This window comes from Gymnoscopelus microlampas (genome assembly GCF_963454915.1).
Source record: "Gymnoscopelus microlampas genome assembly, chromosome: 8".
Taxonomy (NCBI): Eukaryota; Metazoa; Chordata; class Actinopteri; order Myctophiformes; family Myctophidae; genus Gymnoscopelus; species Gymnoscopelus microlampas.
Genome location: NC_139945.1, coordinates 13,504,510 through 13,526,659, shown reverse-complemented (window position 1 = coordinate 13,526,659; position 22,150 = coordinate 13,504,510). Strand labels below are relative to the sequence as shown.

The window sequence follows — 22,150 nt, the reverse complement described above, 5'->3', positions numbered from 1 at the left end:
TTGATTTATTGATAAGGGTTTTAATATGCCATGCACTACAGCCACTTCTGTTGAACGACGACTTCAACAGGCATATTAATAGAATGACCTATTTCCAGCACGTCTTGTGTGGATGTAGCTGGAGGCCTACTGTTGAGGCACATTGAGGCACTAGTCTGAGGCAGAGAAAATAGTGCACTACAACAGTGGTTCCCAAACAGTGGGTTAGGACCCATTTTTTGGGGGCAAAAGCAAAGAAAATACTGAAAAATGGGCCGTCTCTCTCTGAATTGTTATCGTCCCTGAGTGAATATCTCGCTTTTGTCCAGAATAAATAAATAATATTGGGAAAAATACCATACATTTAAAAACATTTTAAGAAATAGTGAAAATAGCACATCTAGAAGCTCACACGTTGTGAGCTTGTAGATCCGAAATGTTCACTATTTTAGAGATAGGGCTTAACTCTAACTTTGGGTCTCGGGGAGAGACCAAATGTATCTTTTGGCGTCTTGAGCTCAAACGTTTGGGAACCACTGCACTACAAAGTGAAGTATAACATTGTGCTCTTCCTGAAAATGCAGCTTGCCACAAAGATTTGTCAACAAAATAGTTACAAAAAAATAAGCATTTCTTAAACTTAAATTGCCTTATATTTTCATTCCTCGTTTTAAAATCTCACATACAGTACGTATTCCTCGAAACAAATATGATTATTCACAATGTTACTTGCGACGGGTAAACACAGCCATATTGTATTTAGGACAAGATCATTTAGATTTTTGTTTTGTTTGTCGTCCAAAAATGAAGTCCAGTATTTCACTGTGGTCTGGAACCACTGACTCACATGGCCATGCAGTACTAAGGTGGTATTATTAACGGTTTGATTAAGATCCAACATCTTAATGCTTTTTGTACCATTTTTACTGCTTTTGTATTCTTTTTACCTTTATTTTTTTACTGATAAGGGCAAGCAAACGATTACTGATTAAAAAACAAAGACGGCTGTTGTCGAGCTAAAAGTTAAGCTAAGTTTGTCGCGGTGTATATTATTTTTGTTTGAAAAAGAAAACGAAACAAAAAAAGTGAAACAAACCCAGAATTAGACTTTTATGATCCGTGCTTTCGAACGGCTGGCAGGTGAATTTAAACACTGGCAAAGGTCCTTCCTTCCAGCTGTGAACTGTGACTCATTGGCCGTGTCTCATGTCCGTCATTCTGCTCTGTCCTGGCTCCTCTGTCCTCACTCCAGCAAGGTCATGTAAAGAAGGAAAGGACAACCTGCAAGATTTATTTTGATCGATTCTTTGTGTTGTCTCTGACAGTCTTGTGGCCACTTCCCCAAAAAGAGTTTGGAATATCCGTGTTTTTTAATGCCCGTATTTCCCCATGAATGTACAAAGTAAAAAACAGTATGACGGTAGAACAACACATTCGAGAGCTTGTCGATTTTATTTGAGCACTCGTGAAGAGCAAAAAATGGGAGTCCCGCACACTGTCTTCACTTAGAGCAAAAAAAATCAGATTCAGCGTTTCGGTCGTAAAATGCGATCTGCAAACGTGTAGATTGAAATTTGGACTTGCATAAAATATTCATACACATGTTAATCGATATTTGAAGTCACAAAGAATAAACTGTCGATCTTTCTGTGACTTTTTTCCTTTGTGTGACTTCAAATTCAGTGTGTGTGTGTGTGTGTGTGTGTGTGTGTGTGTGTGTGTGTGTGTGTGTGTGTGTGTGTGTGTGTGTGTGTGTGTGTGTGTGTGTGTGTGTGTGTGTGTGTGTGTGTGTGTGTGTGTGTGTGTGTGTGTGTGTGTGTGTGTGTGTGTGTGTGTGTGATTGGATTACAGGTTATTGGCTCAAATTATAATGTGCATGTGTGTAGATCACATTTTACGAGTGCTCAAATCAAATCTAAACTGCTCCAATTTTGCAACATATCTAAATTGATAATACTGTAGATATCCTTTCGTTCTTTATACAACCCCTTGTAGGGGTGAGGATAGAGGAGCTAGGACAGAGCGGAGTAAGGACCTGAGACGCAACCAAAGAAGAAGAAGAAGAAGAAGAGAGGGAGGGAGGGAGGCAGAGGGGGGATTGCGGGTTAACCACTCAAACCCCACCATCCGTATTGTGGGGAAAGCTTTCGCAGAAAATAGCAGATCGACCCTTGCCGATCGGCTATTTTCAGCGAAAGCTTTCCCCACACTAACAGAAAAGACACTAGTAAAGAGCCCTGAGGGACTCCGCTCAACCATATGGGGTTTAAGTGGTTAACAAAGGCAAATCAAAGACTGAAAAATGGCCCCGTCTCTCTCTCTCTTGTCACTCTCTGAAATGTAAGTGAAACAGGAGTTGTAATTTATTGTCGATGGAAGAGCTGTGTGTACGTTCGTGTCGTGGTAGATTTTGTGAGTTGTAGTAATGTTAAAAACAAAATCACAAGCTAACGGAGCAGGAGACACCTATACACACCACTAGCCTTGGGCCAAGGCTGCCAGAGATTTTTCTTTTGGCGATTCTGACATTTGTTTATCTCTGACCACTTTCCCCAAATGGTGTTTGGAATTCCGTAATGCCCGTACCTCTCCAGAAATGCACAAATTCTAAATCCCCGACCATTAGGGGCCCTGTGCTCCATAATATTCTGCATTGTTAGATAAATGTCTTTGACATTGAGCTGTATTATATCCGTCTCGGAAGTTGTGGCGCAGCAGGTGAGAGCCGGTATTACACTCGACGGGAACAAGGAAATACAATGGCATTCAGGCACAGGCGGGGATTAAAACACTTCTTTATTAAGCAATGCAGAATATTACAGAACACAAAGAGCCTGTATGGTCGGGTTAACATCCGTGGCTTCAGGGTAAAGCACTTTATATTTTAAATGTGTACATTTATGGAGGAGTACGGAACACGGAAATTCCAAACACTAACTGTGGGAAGTGGCCACAAGGCTGTCAGAGGTCCGGAAGTCTCAGAATGAATAACATAAATCTCTGACACCCTTTGGTCCAAGGTTTTACCTACACCACTCGGCTCTACTGAGCAGGAGAGGCCTACACCACTCGGCTCTACTGTCGGACTGTCACGCTTAATTTATACTCCGTCATACGTGACGACGTCACGCGCCGAAAATAGTCTGTAACAAGCTCACGACGTGTCGCATGGCGGTGAGTCGTGAGCTTGTAGATTAGCTATTTTCAGCGAGCCACGCCGTCATAAGACAAAGTATAAATCGTCGCTGTTCGGGCAGAAACCTCTTATCTCCGTATTCTAACTTTTTGTGTTTTTTTTCCGTAAATTAACGCCCTACTTGATCATGCTACAGCGTCACACAGGAGCATCGAAAGTTGCAGATCTACAAGCTCAAAACTCGACACGAAGCGACGCGTTTTTGAGCGTGTAGATCTGCTACTTTTGCTGTTTTTGAATTTGAATCCTGAAAAGAAACAGTTTTGGACATATGAGGTTTCCACCCGACTGAGACGATAAATCCTGCTTCACTGAGCTGACACTCTGCGCTGGTAGAGCTAGCTTTTTTTTTAACCACTGTTATTGCTACTGCTGTAAAGCATTTGTAGATTGCTTGTGTGTTAATTTATTAATTTATTGTATGTTTAGCAGTTGATAAGTGTACAAAAAAAAGAAGACAAAAGAGGAAAAAAAAGAAGGAAAATGTCTCTACTAACATTTAATGTATGCAAAGTGTCTTGATTTTTGTGAAGCAATATGCCAAACAATGCCACTGTGATGGTAGTGTGGTACCGTACATTTGGAATACACAAGATGACAATAACTTTGTTATTCCTGTATTATGTTATATGACTTAAACTGTGGACATAGAATAAATCAAGAAATGCAACCAGTTCTGTGTCGAAGCTTTACTATCATGGAGTAGTATTATTGTTGTTGTTGTTGTTGTTGTTGTTTGTTTATTATTATTAATTATTATTATTAGTCTTTATTTATTCAGGTTAATTACCATTGAAGATCTAATTTGAAAAAGTATTTTAATAGACATCAAAGTATTTATTGTAGACATTTTTATTCATGAAACATCCAGTTTACATTTGTACAGTTACCAAGCTAAATGCTGTAAACAATGCATGTAGAAAAACATGAGAGAACCAAAGGACTGTTCACCACCAGTGCAGTAGTATGCATGTCTGCTGCCCTCCCCTGGTTGGAGACAACAGATCGAAGAACACCAACAAACTTTGACCTGTCAAACCCGCGCTTTCAGCACCGTCTGGTGGACACATTTACAAAGTTGAGTGACATGCATGCATGAAGGACAGCGATAACCATTTGACTGTTCCTGCAGAACTGTACTGGACAACACAATGATTTTCAGGAGGGAAAATGAGCTGGAATTGTATGTATGTATGTATTTCTGATTGATAAAGGATTAGTAGTCCTGATCCATGACAGGTTGAAACCAGGCGGCAAGGAAGCTCTGCTGGATATGAAGCCAATTCAGGAAGGGGGATTAAGGAAGAGACACGCTGGACGCTGGGAAATTACAAGGTGGTGCATTTTAATTTGTCGAAAAAGTGGCTTCAAAACGGGTATGTAGAAACCAATGGGTCACGTGACGTCTCCCTTTGACCACATGATACTGACCATGATGCTGACATGATACTGACCATGATACTGACATGATACTGACATGATGCTGACCATGATACTGACCATGTTACTGACATGATACTGACCATGATACTGACATGAGACTGACCATGATACTGACATGATACTGACCATGATACTGACATGATACTGACCATGATACTGACCATGTTACTGACATGATACTGACCATGATACTGACATGATGCTGACCATGATACTGACCATGATACTGACCATGTTACTGACATGATACTGACCATGATACTGACATGATACTGACCATGATACTGACATGATACTGACATGATACTGACCATGATACTGACCATGATACTGACATGATACTGGCCATGATACTGACCATGATACTGACCATGATACTGACCATGATACTGACATGATACTGGCCATGATACTGACCATGATACTGACATGATACTGACCATGATACTGACATGATACTGACCATGATACTGACATGATACTGACATGATACTGACATGATACTGACCATGATACTGACATGATACTGACATGATACTGACCATGATACTGACCATGATACTGACATGATACTGGCCATGATACTGACCATGATTCCCATAAATGAATTTCAGGTAGTCGTCAACCCTACACGCTAGTGACGTATACATAGTTGTTTGTGGTTTAAACGTGGGGGTCAGCTAAATGATTGATAGGTGGCAACTAAATGAGCCTTTAGGAGTATACAAATGACACCAAATGGACCGGTAAGGGTACGCTCAATGTAAAATGAGAACTGAGGATGTTACAGTGTAGGAACAGTGTAGGAATCAAATTGGGGCCCCTGACCTAATGCATATCAAACTGAGGGTGCTTGAATTGAAAAGGCTTGTTGAATCATTGCTTTTCTTCACAGTTAGACCTGTGGGGTTTCTGTAGGACTGTTATTTTTCCCCTTGTGTGTGCGGGGCTTCATTAATTCCACAAGGCAGTGGTTCTTCTATGGCCCATGGAGACCCCCACACTAACCTTGTTTCTATCGCAGCTGTCTCCTCTGGTACTTATTTAGAAGCAGGTGAATAATTAATATGCGGCTGAATAGAAAAGTAGCCCTTCCAAGGTTGCCTGTGGAGGTACAGTCGAAGACCAAACATTAAACAAATTCCTGGTGGCTTTCTTTGTAGTATCATATATAATGCAGTGGTTCTCAAACATTTTCATGTTAAGGACCACCAAATTGATATGTATTTGCCCACAGGCCCCCACCTGAAAATATTTTGTGCCACGGACCCCCATTACTATTCATATTAGTATTATATGTATTCAATAAATATTCAAAAATGCGTAAAACAATTTCCAAAATAGCAGATCTACAAGTTCACAACAACCAGCTCAGTGGCCAGTTAGCGGCCTTCAAATCGTCCATGAAGAAGTGTTATCTATCATGCAGGTGCGTGCGGGGTAGCATGAGCAGACTGCCGACCACATAATCAACACCTGTCCCCTGTATTAGACCACCTTCAGAGGAGGGCCTCTTCCTAGTGGGACCACTCCACTGGGTGAGGCTGCACGACAGTCAGTTGGAAATTTGACCATGATACATATAACAGCAGTGGTGGAAAAAGTACTCAAATTCTTTATTTAAGTAAAAGTACCAATACTGCAATATAAAAATACTCTGTTACAAGCAAAAGGCCAGAATTAAAAAATTTACTTGAGTAAAAGTACAAAAGTATTGGCATCAAAATGTACTTAAAGTACCAAAAGTAAAAGTACTAAATATTTGAAAATAGCAGATCTACAAGCTCACAACGCATCGCGATGCGACGCACTGTGAGCTTGTAGATTGGCTATTTTCAAATAGGTATAAAATAGGTTTAAAGTGGTTAATGTATGTTTCATTATATCATAATTTATATCTGAAAAGTAACTAGTAACTAAAGTTTTCAATTAAATGTAGTGGAGTAAAAGTACAATATTTGCCTCTGAGATGTAGTGGAGTAGAAGTAAAAGTATTGGAAATTGGAAATACTCAAGTAAAGTACAAATACCTCAAAATTGTACTTAAGTACAGTACTTAAGTAAATGTACTTTCCACCACTGCATAACAGTAGATAATAAGTGGCCTTGTGGTATAGGGTGTTAGCCCTGAGATTGGGATGTCGGGGTTCAAGCCCCAGGCCAGGTATTCCAAAGACTATTCACCTGTTTCCTATAGGCTGTGTGTTTCGATTTGATCCAATGAAATCCAATGAAACTGGTCAGATGACCAATGATATCCAATGAAATCGACAGGAAGTGGAAAACACACAGCCTATGTAACAGGTGAATAGAAATGGGACCCAACGCATCCCTGCTTGGCCCTCATCAATGGTTGGATTGGGGGAAAGACATTCTAGCATGTCGTTTGGACAGACGCTAGATTCGATGTTTAGTTTCTTTGAGGCACTACATTGTGCTCTTTACTGACTATTGTAGGGCTGCAAAGCGATTATTATATCTTTTTGTTTTATTCATTGAATGATCGTACAATCGAAAATAGCAGATCTGCTATTTTCACTATATTTGAGATTTTGTGAGTTTTTGCCTACAATGACATGATGAAAATACTGATTGATTATTCATTTTAAAAGTATTAAATGATCGAATAATATTTATATGATCGATTAAACATATTAGTTAAATTAACTGTTGCACCACTACAATATTTTCCAAGTTATTTTTTTTTGTTGAATAGGGTTCATGCTTAGCCTACTCTACTTACTTACTCTACTAATTGGATAAGATTGTCTGCTAAATGTCTGAATTGTAAATTGTAATTGTAATGTAGGGATACTTTTAACATATAATTTTCTGAATTCACGGTCTTAGAATTCATGTTCATGGTCTGAGAATGACACTATAACATAGTGTCATAATATAGTGTCATTAGCAAGCTGTCAGTCTGATGAGATGGCATATCCAGCCATGAATAAACTGAATTAAACCCTGTAGGCCTAATGCTGTTGATTCCCGGTTGCTACGCTGCCAAAAGAGGCAAATCTGGGACACAAATCCAGTAAACATAGAGACTCACACATATGTGTTATGAATTGTGTTTTCTTTAATGAATTCCAAAATATGCACCCAAAATGCAAGGAATCATTGGAAAAAAAGCTATTCCACTGATAGGTGGTCAGTGGATAAGGGCTGGATATGGCATCAGTTTGAAATGTGTGACCATTCCTGGGGCAGTGAGATATATAGTCTGGTTCTGAAACTAGACCATCAAAGTGTCCTTGAACAAGACAATGCTTAAAACAGTTGGTTTACTTTTCTACTCCTGTGCGGGGTGGGGGCGGGGGGGGGGGGGGGGGGGGGGGGGGTAGCCTACTGTTGACATTTGACTGTACCTCGTGCTGTTTACATTTCTGTCTAATAAAGTAGTGGTTCCCAAACTTTTTAGCTTGAGACCCAAAAGAGGAATTTGATGTTGGGGGGGGGGGGGGGGGGGTGTTTTGCAGAAACACACTGGAGTAGTGTGGTGGTGTTTACCTGCAGAAACACACTGGAGTAGTGTGGTGGTGTTTACCTGCAGAAACACACTGGAGTAGTGTGGTGTTGTTTACCTGCAGAAACACACTGCCCTCTCGCTGGCTTTTGATGTTTTGACTGTTTGTTTTTGGTAGACAGGGATGTTTTTGGGCAACCAACAAACATGTTTCTGCAGGTAAACACAGTCATCACACACTGCTCCAGTGGCTGATGACTGCAGTGCTGGTACAGAGGGAAAAGATGGGTAAAGAAATGTAGTACTGTAGATAAACACAGGGCAAGGTTACACACTATGCCTTTAAGTATTCAAAGTGCAAATTACAAAGCACAATAACTGTGTGTGTCTGAGTGTTGTGGAGTTGAGTGAAAGTGACAGTATCCAAAAAATACAACTACTCAAGTAAAGTACAGATACTCTCAAAAACAGTAGCCAAGTAAATGTACTTTTTTTTGTTACTGTCCACCACTGGTAAAAGGAAGTGGCACCAGGTGAATAAAAGGAACCATAAAGGATAGAAAAGACAGCAGTATTGAACTTGGTTTGATGGGGTGGGGGCTAATTGCCTGTGCACAAGTACTGGTTTGGGAGCAGCCCAAGTACCCCTCCCTTCCACATAAATATCCATAATGTCACCAAGAAGGACGCGTGTTTTGTTGACATTTTTTGAACCACTAATTCTCAGTAGCACGTGGTCTACCACAGCGAGGTTATGTTTATCATTGATCGGCAGTCCTTCACAAGACCACATAACCCACACCCATACAGTAAATGATTAACTAATATAAGCAGACACTAGAAAAAAAATGCCTTTTCGCCGCCCTATACTAGTTAACCGATTCTCAACATGGGGGCCCCCCAGGGGGCCCTGAGAAGGTGGGGGGGGCTTAATTGAATGATAATGGTTGAGAATCACTACCAACTACTTCACAGAGGTATTTACTCCACTGCGCCCTCTACAGATCTGGTCAATGGTAATCTTATCTGTAGAGGGCGCAGTGGAGTGAATAAAATCATTTGGCGGACATATTTTATTTTCTGCCCAAAAAGTCTATTATACAGAGAAGGTGGGGTCCTGAGAGGCTTCCCATCCTGGTAAATAGGCTTTCAACAACAAAAAACAGCCTTTATTTTGGTGAGTAGCGAAATAGCTTTCTTTGTTTTTACTAAAGACGGAGACCTCGCACGGCAGTGTAGTTTTAGGTCTATGTCAGAGCATGGCACCTGGCAGAGCGTTAGAGAGAACTCACTAACGCCCAGGGGCCATGCAGTTGCACCACCTCACACTAAGTTCAAACTTAGCCTAGTTATAGCTTAAATGGCTTTTAAAAAAGCCATTCAACCCATTTAGCCGGGAAAGCATCTCTGTCATTTTTAGATTTATTTGGCTATTCAAAAATAGCAGATATAGATCTGCTATTTTTTTGTTTTTTATGTGAAAATGTGTGCAAATCTAAAAAAAAAAAAAAAAAAAAAAAAAAAAAAATATATATATATATATATATATATATATATATATATATATATATATATATATATATATATATATATAAAATACATATTCAAAGATTTGCACTCATTTTCACGATTTTTCAAAAAATTGCAGATCTACAAGCTCATAGCGCGGTGCCGCGCTATGAGCTTGTAGATCTGCTATTTTTGAATAGCCAAAGAAATCTAAATTGACAGAGATACTTTCCCGGATTGGATGTGTTTAAGCTATAACTAGGCTAAGTTTGAACTTAGTGTGAGGTGATGCAACTGGGCCCAGGGCTAATGCTGGGCAGTTCACCCTTCGCGCCACTAGAGGGTGCATGTGGACGCCGTCAACAAGCCATGCTGTGTAATGTCCGCTGTGTGGAGAGGAATGTTCATACAATGAGAGTCTGTGAGCAGCAGCAGCAGCAGCAGCAGCAGCTCGGTGCACCATTCGGACAAATGACTGTCAATGGAATACATACTCTCACACACACACACACACAGATCGGTTCGTGGTGCGACGGTTCCGTGCGTCTTGGTGCCGTTAGTTCTGCTGCCAGGTTCGGACGGATCGGATCAACACGCGGGACCAACACGCGGGTAAAGCGACTATAATGGCAAAAACATGTCGTGAGTGTTGAAGTTTAGTGGTTTTTATAATGTAAACCTCCTCGGAATGTCTTATTGTTTGCGATCCGCGTAGTTTGGGATTTGTAGTAAGTAGGTCTACTATTTAGATTTATGATTAATAATGTTATTTCTTTGATTAATAAGATAAAGTAGGTGGACGATGCGCCAGTGATGTTGATGTACCCGCGAGTCCTTCTTTTGTGGAAAGATAAGTTCTGCGTGACAGGATTTTAAATGAACCTAAGGATTCATATTGAATATAATGTATTTCTGAGCGAAAGGAGCTCGAGTCTCGGAGGGATTCATTGAGAAGGAATGCTACTGAACCAAATGGACGTTTTGTATTTATAAAGTGAACAAATTATTTTTTGTTTCTTTCTATCACATGCTGACACAGTCATTCGCGCACATATTTTAGCCAATGTTCTTTCAATGGACTCACAGCCACAGCTTGGACCCTAGACCACCACAACCTGGCCCCTAGACCACCAGCCTCCTTCCATGAACGCATCATTGGGGCCCCTCTCTCCTCCAGCCCAGTGGACACAGGTTCCTCTTCATAAACTTCTCGGGGGCCACCAACCATCACCATTGTCATCATCAGTTCTCACCGGGGACCACCGGTGGTGTTGATGGGAGAAGCCACTCCCGCACAGCAGCCCACCGCGGGGGGATTCATACCAATGTTGGGGGGACTGGGCATGGGTTCGATGCCCGGCGGAGGGGGCCCTAACAGGGGCCCCTCGGCGGTGCCACAGCTGCACAGCGCCATCGTGGAGCGCCTCCGGGCCCGCATAGAGCTGTGCAGACGCCACCACTCCACCTGTGAGAACCGCTACCAGCGGGGTCAGGCCGAGACCTCGGACCGTGAGCACGAGAGCACCCTGCACCTCCTCAACATAGTCCACCAGGGGCCCGGGAACAGGAAGGCCAAGGGCAGCCGGGGGGCGGCTTCTAACCAGCAACCTCCGGAATACAACCGGGGCGCCAACGGAGAGCAGAAGCCCCAAGGCTCCTCGGAGGGCGAGCAGAAGATCAACACGCGGATAGCTGTGAGTATTTAATGTTGAATGTGATAATGGTGACACTGTGAGACGTGAGAGAAAATACTCATGTCGGATGAGAGAGATGTGGTACCCAACACTCCCCAGGTCATGTAGGCCATGGAGATGTTTTGCATTTGGTTGACAATCATGTCAACATGGCTACTGTGCAGTGGCTTCAAAGAACCCAAACACATGAACACTGAACAGCTTGTTCAGCTCATTGAATAGACCCTGTTGTCTCGTTTTAAAACACTGCAGATATTTCATACTGTGTGTGTGTGTGTGTGTGTGTGTGTGTGTGTGTGTGTGTGTGTGTGTGTGTGTAAAACGCTGTCTCTTGAGGGAGGACAGTTACCTGTCATGTCTTTTCTCATACTGTAAACAACACACGAGTAGAGTTTGTTTACTCAGCTCTCCCCTGATAATTGGACTTCATATGTTTTGTTGAAACAACATGACATGTTCCACCATTTAAACAGTGAAATCCTGGCTAACTCAACTCTGACAGAGTGAGAGTTTACAAATGTAACCAAAACCATTTGGTTACATTTTTACTCTGAGTTACAAATGGATACATTTTAAGTGACTATTTTTCTTTTTCACAGTTAAAAAAAACTATATTATTAAGAGGGCCACATACTTATTGATATTGTTAAACATATGAAAATATGAACATTTGGTTTGAGATCTGGGTTTGAATCCAGGTTATAAGACGAAGATATTATAGGGCTGTGGCAATATGACTTCAAATCAATATCATGATCATTTCAAACTTTTACCTCGATTGTGATTAATGAACGATTATGAAACAAAAGAGAAGAAGGCAGGGGTCTACAAATGGGTCTACAAAACTACTACAACGCATCGGCTATTTTCAGACTAATCAAAAAAATGTATTTATTTTTTTCGTGTCGATTCGTTGATATTTGACATATGAAAACATTACCTATAAAAGAAAAAAACCTTGTTTCTTTATTATTCGATTAACCTACATCAGCAAGGTGAAGTCGCTTCGAGCAGTGGTTCGTAAACTGTGGGTATGGGACCGCCCAGGGGGGTCCCCAGACCACAGTAAAGTGACAATTTAAGGACTTATAAGACCTTCTTAATACCTAAAAAAAAAAAGAAATGAAAAAAGACCTTTACTAGACCATTTGGATATTTTCACAATATGTATCTGTGGAACCGAGTCCAACTAAATGTAATGTCTCAACTCAAATATGATTATTTTGGGGAGTCCACAGTTCAAATATGATTATGTTGGGGGGTCGCGGCCTGAAAAGGTTGAGAACCACTGGCTTAGAGGTTCCAACTATGCGTCTCCATATATTCTGGGTTAAGTGCCCAGCCCCTTCTAGGAGGAAAGGCTGGTGTCCCTGGGAGCACTGATAGCACTCACTTCCTGTGTGCCATCTGTTAAGAGATGTGAAGATTTATTCAGTTGTTTTCTTTGAATGTGCACCAGGGGAGTTTGACATCCAGACTGCAGGCGATATGGGACACGTCCCAAGAAATGTTTCAGTAGAACATCCAAAAAAAAAAGGGGTGAGAGCTCACATGGTTCTGCTTTAGCTTTCTTTTTAATGGAAAAACAAACATCGTCGGGGCCTCGGCTCGTAGACCAGCAGTTTCCAGCAAAAGTCTGAGACTGAAAGAAAGAAGGCACTGGGTACAAGTTGTGACAGGCAGCACGGATCATGACGGTATAACTGGTCAACATGATGCAGTCTAATCCCTTGGTTCTCAAAGTGGGGTCCGGGGACCCCCAGGGGTACTTGAGGGGGTTCCAGGGGGTACCCAGCAAAATGTGTAAATATAGCATCAGAATAATTATGACCTTTTATTCTTTGGCTATTCAAAAATAGCAGATCTACAAGCTCATAGCGCGGCACCGAGTGCCGCGCTATGAGCTTGTAGATCTGCTATTTTTGAAAAATCGTGAAAATTTGTGCAAATCTTTGAATATATATTTTTTAAAGCGAACATTTGTAACGCAAATCTTTGCTTCTGGGGGGTCCCTGGAACAAAATATTTTTAGATGGGGGTCCGCGGCCAAATACATATCATTTTGGGGGTCCTTGACATGAAAAAGTTTGAGAACCAACGGTCTAATCCATGTTCTGTGACTTCAGTGTTTCTCAAACCTTTTCATGTCAAGGACCCCCAAATTAATATTTATTTGGCCACTGACCCCCATCTGAAAATAATTTGCGCAAGGGACCTCCCCTTACAAGGTTTCTGTTGTTAAAATGTTTAAAAATATGACCAATTATTTATTTATTTTTAAGCCAAAAGGCTTGTTTCCCTTGTGGTCCATTCAACACTCAAATAAACTGGACAGACATCAAGTGCAACGAACAACAATACAAAATATCAAACATCAAAATGTACAGCTTTCGAAACATTTTCGATAGCATGCAAAGATAGAACTACAAGGTCACAATGTGTTGCATGTATATACACATGATGTATATAAAGTGGTTAAACAAATTTGTTATGCTGTAACGAATTTAGCTGGGGAATTCTTCAAATTCATTCAGCCTCCCCTGTCGGTTCTTTCCAATTCCACCTAAAATAACATCCTCTGTTAATCTGGAGTCAATGAGCAGTGAGTAGTTTAGCTCACTCCTCACCTGGCGAACGAATCCGCAAATTCCACGCTGTGTGAACAACAGTCGATAACACACACCAAGTTATTGAAGAACATGAAGAATATTTTTTGATGGGGGTCCGAGGCCAAATACATATAATTTTGCGGGTCCTTGACATGAAAAAAGATTGAGCACCACTGATATAGAAACATACATTTTTCAGAATAAAGTTGGGATTTAGGAGACATGTAGAATCGGCTTCAGGTCTTAATGGGTTAATGGCAAACACGATGCAATAACGGAGGCCGCACAACAGATCGGCGCAGAGTGCACACACTCAAAATATTTGCAGACTTCTAGTTATGTGTGGGCAGGGTGTGGAGTCGCACACACACACACACACAGGTCAGCTTCACGCGTTGTGATTCACTGAGAATTCTTTGTCCGCAGCCGCGGACAAAGAACCCCCAGAGAATGGTTCGTGGACCCCCAGAGAATGGTTCGTCGGACCCCCAGAGAATGGTTCGTGGGGGTCCGCGAAGCATTCGCTGGCGTGGGGGGTCTCGACGCTGTGCTCCGTTGTGCTACCCGGGGATGTGCGCTCTCTCCCACAGCCATGAGAAGTTGATGTTTAAGCTGTTTGAGCTAAGCTATGTGTGCTAATAACACAACCTGAGATTTGATATCAACTGCGTTATACTCCCGACCTGTGGGATGCTGCAAAGTGCCGTAAGGCATCCAGTGTGGCGGAAAGTAGATGAAGAAGAAGGATAGAATAGTTCGCTACGGAGGCAAAATAGGGGCCAAATAACGAATACAAATGTATACCGAACGATTAAAAGTACACTATCCAAAGGCTCCAGGCATGATCAATTTGTAGGCTAAATGTGTAGGAAATGACGTGGTCAGAACATAACGTAGCAGAGACAAAGAATCACACAAAGAATGAGACGGTAACAGCCAGACTCCACCCCTTTGCAGATAACCCGGAAGTCCAACACTAGGCGTTTGTATTAACCCATTAAGACCTGGAACTGTGTCATTTTTAGATTTGAAAAAAAAAACATTATTTTACACTTTGGGCTATTCAAAAATAGCAGATCTACAAGCTCGTAGCGCGGCACCGAGTGCCGCGCTACGAGCTTGTAGATCTGCTATTTTTGAAAAATCGTGAAAATGTGTGCAAATCTTTGAATATATATATTTTTAAAGCGAACATTTTTAACTCAAATATTTGCTTCTGGGGGGTCCCTGGAACAAAATATTTTTAGATGGGGGTCCGCGGCCAAATACATATCATTTTGGGGGTCCTTGACATGAAAAAGATTGAGCACCACTGATATAGAAACATACGTTTTTCAGAAAACTGTTGAGATTTAGGAGACATGTAGAATCGGCTTCAGGTCTCAATGGGTTAATAGAGATGTAACCAAATGAACCCTTACGGATCTATTTGGTTACATTTTGTTCACTCAGAGTTAGATGAGCACTGAGGGTTTTACCATGCAGCAAGACGCGGGCGAGACCCAGTGATAACGTGCATGAGATCCACTGTTCATGTGCTGCCGTGTTCTATTTCCAATGGAGTTAATTTGACTCTGGCGTGGAGCGTTGTTACATGGAAGAAAATAGAAAGCTGATCAGCGCAGTAAGAGAAAGGCGAGGAGGAAATGGGAGTCCTGCTGGGCATGTCTGTGTTAATAATACTAGACCATACCCGGTCGGCGCAGCGCATCCGTGGGGGGATATGCGCACATGATCTGGCAACCCGGGAGGCGACATTGTTTGACACATAAACGCTAATAAGAAGCTGAGATTTGATGAAATTGAAAAACGGGCTTCACAGTTAAGTTCAGATGGTAATGGTCAATGGCTGTGTGCAAAATCAGAGCAATTGGTCCAGCCAGTGAGGAGAACCGGGTAGCTTCACCACCACTACAGAGGTTACTGGAATTATAGTAGGATGTGTCACACACACACACACACACACACACACACACACACACACACACACACACACACACACACACACACACACACACACACACACACACACACACACACACACACACACACACACACACACACACACACACAGACCTCACCGTGGCTTGAGCGAAGTGAAATAACTTGGTGTGTGTTATCGACTGTTGTTCACACAGCGTGGAATTTGTCGGATTCGTTCGCCAGGTGAAGAGTGCTAAACTACTCACTGCTCATTGACTCCAGATTAACAGAAGATGTTATTTTAGGTGGAATTGGAAAGAACCGACAGGGGAGGCTGAATGAATTTCTAAGAAACATACAGACTCAAAGCTTTTGCTTATTAATAGTCTATTTGTTGAGTTTATTTGACTTGGCATTTATATGCTTTATTTCAGATCAGGTCAGTGTAGAGCAGTGGTTCTCAAACTTTTTCATGTCAAGGACCCCCAAATGGACACTTATTAGCCCACGGACCCCCATTTGAAAAGATACATTTTAAGGACCCCCAGTTTGACATGCGTTAGGGCTACGGACCCCCATTTAATGGCATTTCTATCTCTGGGACCCCAATTCATGTTGTAAAATCAATGTTATCTTAACTCTGAGAGTGTACAAATGGAACCAAATGGACCCGTTAGGGTCCATTTGGTTCCATTTGTACACTCTCAGAGTTACAGACCCATAAGGGTCCATTTGGTTCCTATCCATCATTTAGCTGGGGACCCCCTGGAACCCCCTCAAGTACCCCTGGGGGTCCCCGGACCCCACTATGAGAACCAACGGTGTAGGGAGACAGGAATCCAAGGGCAGAGAGATAGGGGAGAAAAGCGCCGAGACAATACGGGGGTGTCGGATTCGAACCCGGGAACTCCTCCCGTTCACAAGAAGCACGCGGCCACGCTCTCCAACTCGCCTGAGCCACCAGGCCAACCCCAAGATTGGTTATTTAATGTTTCTATTTATTGATTCTACATCTCAGACCTAATCCCTCAGCAGAGAACCATTTCAGAGAAGGGAATAGTAGCAGTGTATTACAAGCCGCAGATGTGTTTAATCCGGATCCAGGATGTGGCATCCATCCACCACCTTTTTTTTGCGTGTATACGGCATGCACAACGACACGCGGAGGGGTCAGCAAACAGCGCTTTGTGCCGTGCCGCTCGTCGCATGCCACGCATTGTTGTCATACTCTATTATACCGGCTTTAACAAATGGCACCGCTAAGCACCTTCTTGAAAGATGCCTTGGCCGTGGAACCGCTTGAAGCGCAAAGGCCCCCATATAAATGTTTAGAGCCATTGAATACATTTCCTGGCTGCGTGTTTACTCCGGGTCAAACAGGCCTTGAAAGCGCAGTAGGGGAGGGATGCATTTGGTGATTAACGGTCCTGTGTGTGCACATGGGAGGATTCTGTTATTTCCTAAAGCTCGCTGTACTGACAGATCTGGGAAATGTGTGTGGGTCCTGGGGCAGCCCGCGTTCACGTCGAAAGTACACAGAGAAATTGTGAGGGTTAACCACTTTAGGCCCTATACAGTACTGTGTTGTACGACAAATAGCTATTTCAGGGGGGGGGGGGGGGGGGGGTGCATTTTGATCCCCCTCCCCCCAAACATTTTGAACATTTTGAACATTTGCCCAAAAAAGAGACATCAGGGTTAATGAGGTTAATTGCCCTCATTATGGGTCAATGTATGCACTCTCAGAGTTAAATTGCCTCTCAGGATTTGGTATCGTAGCTTTTACTTAATTGTTTTTTGTATAGGCTATTTATTTATCATCAAATAATGAAGTGGGTTTATTTGGACCACCCTTGGTCTTATAGGGTACACTAGGTACCCATTAAGGCCTTGCTAGACATTGGCCAGGAGAGGGCTTGAAAAAAAAACTCATATCTGGACGTCTCATCTTGATTTTTCATAAGATGGTGGTTGTGGGACAGGTTCCTGCTCTACAATACATAACCATAGTTTTGCGCTATATGAAAAGATATCACTGTATTATTATACGATCTGTCTCTCAAACACAAGGCTCATACCTGTTGTTCAATGGCGGATTCGACCATGCCCTCCTAAAACCTGTGTGTCTCAGGATAGAAACACAAGCAGCAACATTGTAACTGTATGACTCGGAGTCAAATGAATACTGAGGATTTTGCTGTGTAGTCACACATGTCAAACAGTGTGTGCGTGCGTGCGTGCGCGCACATGCATGAGCACGCGTGTTTGTTGGGCCTTGTTTTTCTACATGTACGAGGACAGAATGTCCTCCCAAGCATCAAAAGAGCAGAATTGAAGGTTAGTTCGAGGTCAGGGTTTAGGTGTAAGGGAATGAATCATCGTTGGGTCGAATGTGTGTGTGCGCGCCTGCATGCATGTGTGTGAATATGTGTGTGTATGTGCACATGCAGTGTTTGTGTGTGCGCAGCACATGTGCAGTGCAGTGCGTGGATGGGGGGAGGTTCTGTTCTGCTCCACAGTTCAGTGTTTGGCCGTGGTAGAAGTGGCTGATTCAAAGCTGGAAAGGGTGTGTGTGTGATCTCAGTCTTTGCTCTGCTCTGATACGGAACAATTAGCTCGGCCCCTCGGGGGCCCACCCAGCAGCAAGCAGCACGGTGCCAGAGCCAACCCCCCAGCCACTGTTTCCCTGCCTCTGGAGCACAAGCAGCATGGTGGTGCCGATCATGCGTTAGGTCTGGGCAATTCACGGAAAAAAATATATCGAAACCCATATTTAGAACCAATAACAATGATTTAGTTCAGTGTTTTTCTTTTTTTTCTTTTTATTAATTTGTATCCCTCGATTTTGTAACCCTTTTTTTGTTTTTGTTTTCACCCGGTGCCAATTTGCTAAGTGTTCCTGGGCACTACACTCCCCCCACCAGCCTAGGGAGGCCAGGGCCGAGCTCATGCCTCCTTCGATGCATGAGAGCCAACTGACCTTCTTGTCACCTGACCGGGGGGGAGTTTCCCCGGTAGGACGTAGCGCGTGGAAGGAACACGTTATTCCAACCAGTTCCCTTCCCCTCCATCAGGCGCCCCGTCTGACCAGGGGGAGGCAGTATAGTGACCAGGATTACTACATGTTTTTGTGAGGGTATTAACTACCCTAGGAGACACGGGGAGAACATGCAAACTCCACACAGAGTGGGCCCTTTCGCCAACCCCACCTAGGGTATGGTTTTGGTAGTGCTTTTCAACCAGTGGTCCAGGGACCACCAGTGGTCCTTGAGGGAGTACCAGGGGGTCCCCAGTAAAATTAGTTAATAGCGTCACAATAATTTTTAACCTCTTAGCTTTGGCTATTCAAAAATAGCACCGAGTGCCGCGCTACGAGCTTGTAGATCTGCTATTTTTGAAAAACCTTGAAAAAGTGTGCATATCTTTGAATATTCATATTTTTTTAAAGGGAAAATGAACTGATATCTTTGCTTCTGGGGGTCCCTGGCACAAAACATTTTCAAATGGGGGTCCGCGGCCAAATCTACATCCATTTAGGGGTTCTTGGCATGAAAAAGGTTGAAAACCACTGATTTAGTTAATATTGCAATCCTGATTATTAATCATGATCACGAATGATGAATTTGTTAGGGGAACAACTTGTTTTTCTTAAACCGCAGCATATTTCTTTTGACCGGGGTCCCCCAAGGCTCTGTACTCGGTCCCTCTCCATTCTCCCTCTACGCCAAATCTCTTCGCCCGAATGTTTGCCCCAGAATAGAGCTCAAATGGTACAGTGTGTATGATGGCCTCTGTGGTTTCTTTGTTCCTCTGTGAGCCTGATTGATGGGGATATGGGTTGTATTGCTCTGGTTATATTCAACTTGGGTGAAGTGCAAAGTGAATTAATTGCCATGTTTCGTGATACATCATTGTGAAGCATAAAAATCACAATTTATGTAGATTATTCTTGATTAATTGTGGAGCCCTAAGGAGTGTTGAGTGTTTATTTTGTCTTAAAGAATGAATGCCAAATGAATCCATCAATCCGTAAAAATATTTCATCGTACAACGCCTAGCGAAAAAACGCCGATCTACATGTTGAGCTTGTAGATCGGCTAGTAGAAATACAATGATCTGGGGGAGGATGACTTATTTTCCATGAATTCAAGGCTTCATGGCGTGCGTAATTGATAGAAAATAAGATTTTTTTGGGGGGGGGGGGTGAACTACTCCTTTAACCTTTTGTGGTTGTGGTTTTGTGGTTGAAGCAAATCTTGAAAGATGTCATGACTTAACTCCACAACCTCGCTTCCTTTGGCATATGCATCACACAATTCCTTCAATCAACATCAAAGGGCTAGACATCAGACGTTGCATTAACCCATTAAGACCTGGGACGTATCTGTGTCATTTTTAGATTTGAGCTAAAAAAAAAGCATTATTTTACACTTTGGCTATTCAAAAATAGCAGATCTACAAGCTCATAGCGCGGCACCGAGTGCCGCGCTACGAGCTTGTAGATCTGCTATCTTTGAAAAATCGTGACAATCTTTGAATACATATATTTTTAAAGCGAACATTTCTAACTCAAATCTTTGCTTCTTGGGGTCCCTGGAACAAAATATTTTGATGGGGGTCCGCGGCCAAATACATATCATTTTGGGGGCCCTTGACATGAAAAAGATTGAGCACCACTGATATAGAAACACACGTTTTTCAGAAAACTGTTGAGATTTAGGAGACATGTAGAATTGGCTTCAGGTCTCAATGGGTTAAAGCCCAGACAAGTAGCATTAAAAGCATGTCTAGTGGAAACAGTTGGACACGTCGCTGCGTCCTTGTGCATTGTTTTGAGATCTGGACAACCTGATCCCAGAACAGTAGGGCGTTCGTTCATATGGCTCCTCCCTTTGGGCGTGGCGGTGGACCCCGTGTTCCTCTTCACGTCATCAGCATTGACCCATTGAGACCTGAAGCCGATTCTACATGTCTCCTAAATTCCAACAGTTTTCTGAAAAAACGTATGTTTCTATATCAGTGGTGCTCAATCTTTTTCATGTCAAGGACCCCCAAAATGATATGTATTTGGCCGCGGACCCCCATCAAAATATGTTGTTCCATGGACCCCAGAAGCAAAGATTTGAGTTAAAAATGTTCGCTTTAAAAATATATATATTCAAAGATTTGCACACATTTTCACACATTTTCAAAAATAGCAGATCTACAAGCTCATAGCGCGGCACTCGGTGCCGCGCTATGAGCTTGTAGATCTGCTATTTTTGAATAGCCCAAAGTGTAAAATAATGCTTTTTAGCTTGTTGCCTGCCGAAAAGAACCGATCCACAAGCTCACAGACGCATTGGGTCGTGACGCGTTGTTGTGAGCTTGTAGATAATATGTATTTTCGTGGCATATAAAGTCTCATGTCACAGACCGGTAAAGAAACATGTGTTCCTCGAGCGTCATCCTCGTTAACAGAGAGCGGGGGGGGGGGGGTTCTCTCATTATGTGTGCTGGGACCCATTTAATGAGATGACAGGGTTGTCGACAATAAACAAACTTAACAGAGGAACGTTGTCATGTAATATGTTGGGTTTCGGACGTCATGGTGGATGTCAAAATCCTGCTTTGTGTGGCCCAGTGGTTCCCAACCTTTTTTTTCCTTGCAGCCCCCCCCCCCCCCCCACACACACACACACACACACACACACACGCACACACGCACACACTCTCTTGTGTTAACCACCCTATTTACTTATTATATGGCGATTGGCGAATAGTGAAAATAGCAGATCTACAAGCTCACAACGCGTGATTTATTTCCGTTTTTTTTGTTGTTGAAAAATCTAGACTATTTTTGACTGTTTCTGTAAATAGAACGATAGATTTTTGTGCAACGTGTTGAAAACGTTGGACTATACAGTACCTCCAAGCAGACACGGCCCTCACGCCCCCTCCAGTGGTCTATGACGCGGCCCCCCAAGATTCAAGAAGGACCCGGACTTCAGGTTGGGAAACACTGTAGGTGTGGCCTATCCCTTCCCTAGAAGCAGTACACCGTAGAATCCCCACTGTTCATTTAAGAATGGGAGTCACTAATAATTGTGTTTTTTTCTATCTGCTTGTTGCAGTGAGAAAAGAATTGGTCCCAGTTGATGTTACAGGCCTATTAACCTCAAAACTATTTTGGCACAGGGAATAGATCGCTGCACATCGCTTGGAATGAAGCTATTGTTAGTATCCCCATTGTGGGCAGCACTATGCAGACACTATTGAAAAAACATAATGTTGCTATATCAGTGGTGCTCAAACCTTTTCATGTCAAGGACCCCCAAACTTATATGTA

At 42.6% G+C, this 22,150-nt stretch overlaps 1 protein-coding gene across 1 annotated transcript in view; it reads left to right on the top strand.

Annotated features, from left to right (window-relative positions):
• The first annotated feature begins 10,087 nt into the window (after nt 1-10,087).
• The window catches only part of maml2 (mastermind like transcriptional coactivator 2), a 93,369-nt gene continuing 81,306 nt past the window's right edge, over nt 10,088-22,150 (top strand). The window contains exons 1-2 of the mRNA XM_084064388.1: nt 10,088-10,208; nt 10,683-11,290. Of these exons, the coding sequence (XP_083920514.1) occupies nt 10,871-11,290 (420 nt within the window). The 5' untranslated portion in view covers nt 10,088-10,208; nt 10,683-10,870. The remainder of the gene's footprint in view (nt 10,209-10,682; nt 11,291-22,150) is intronic.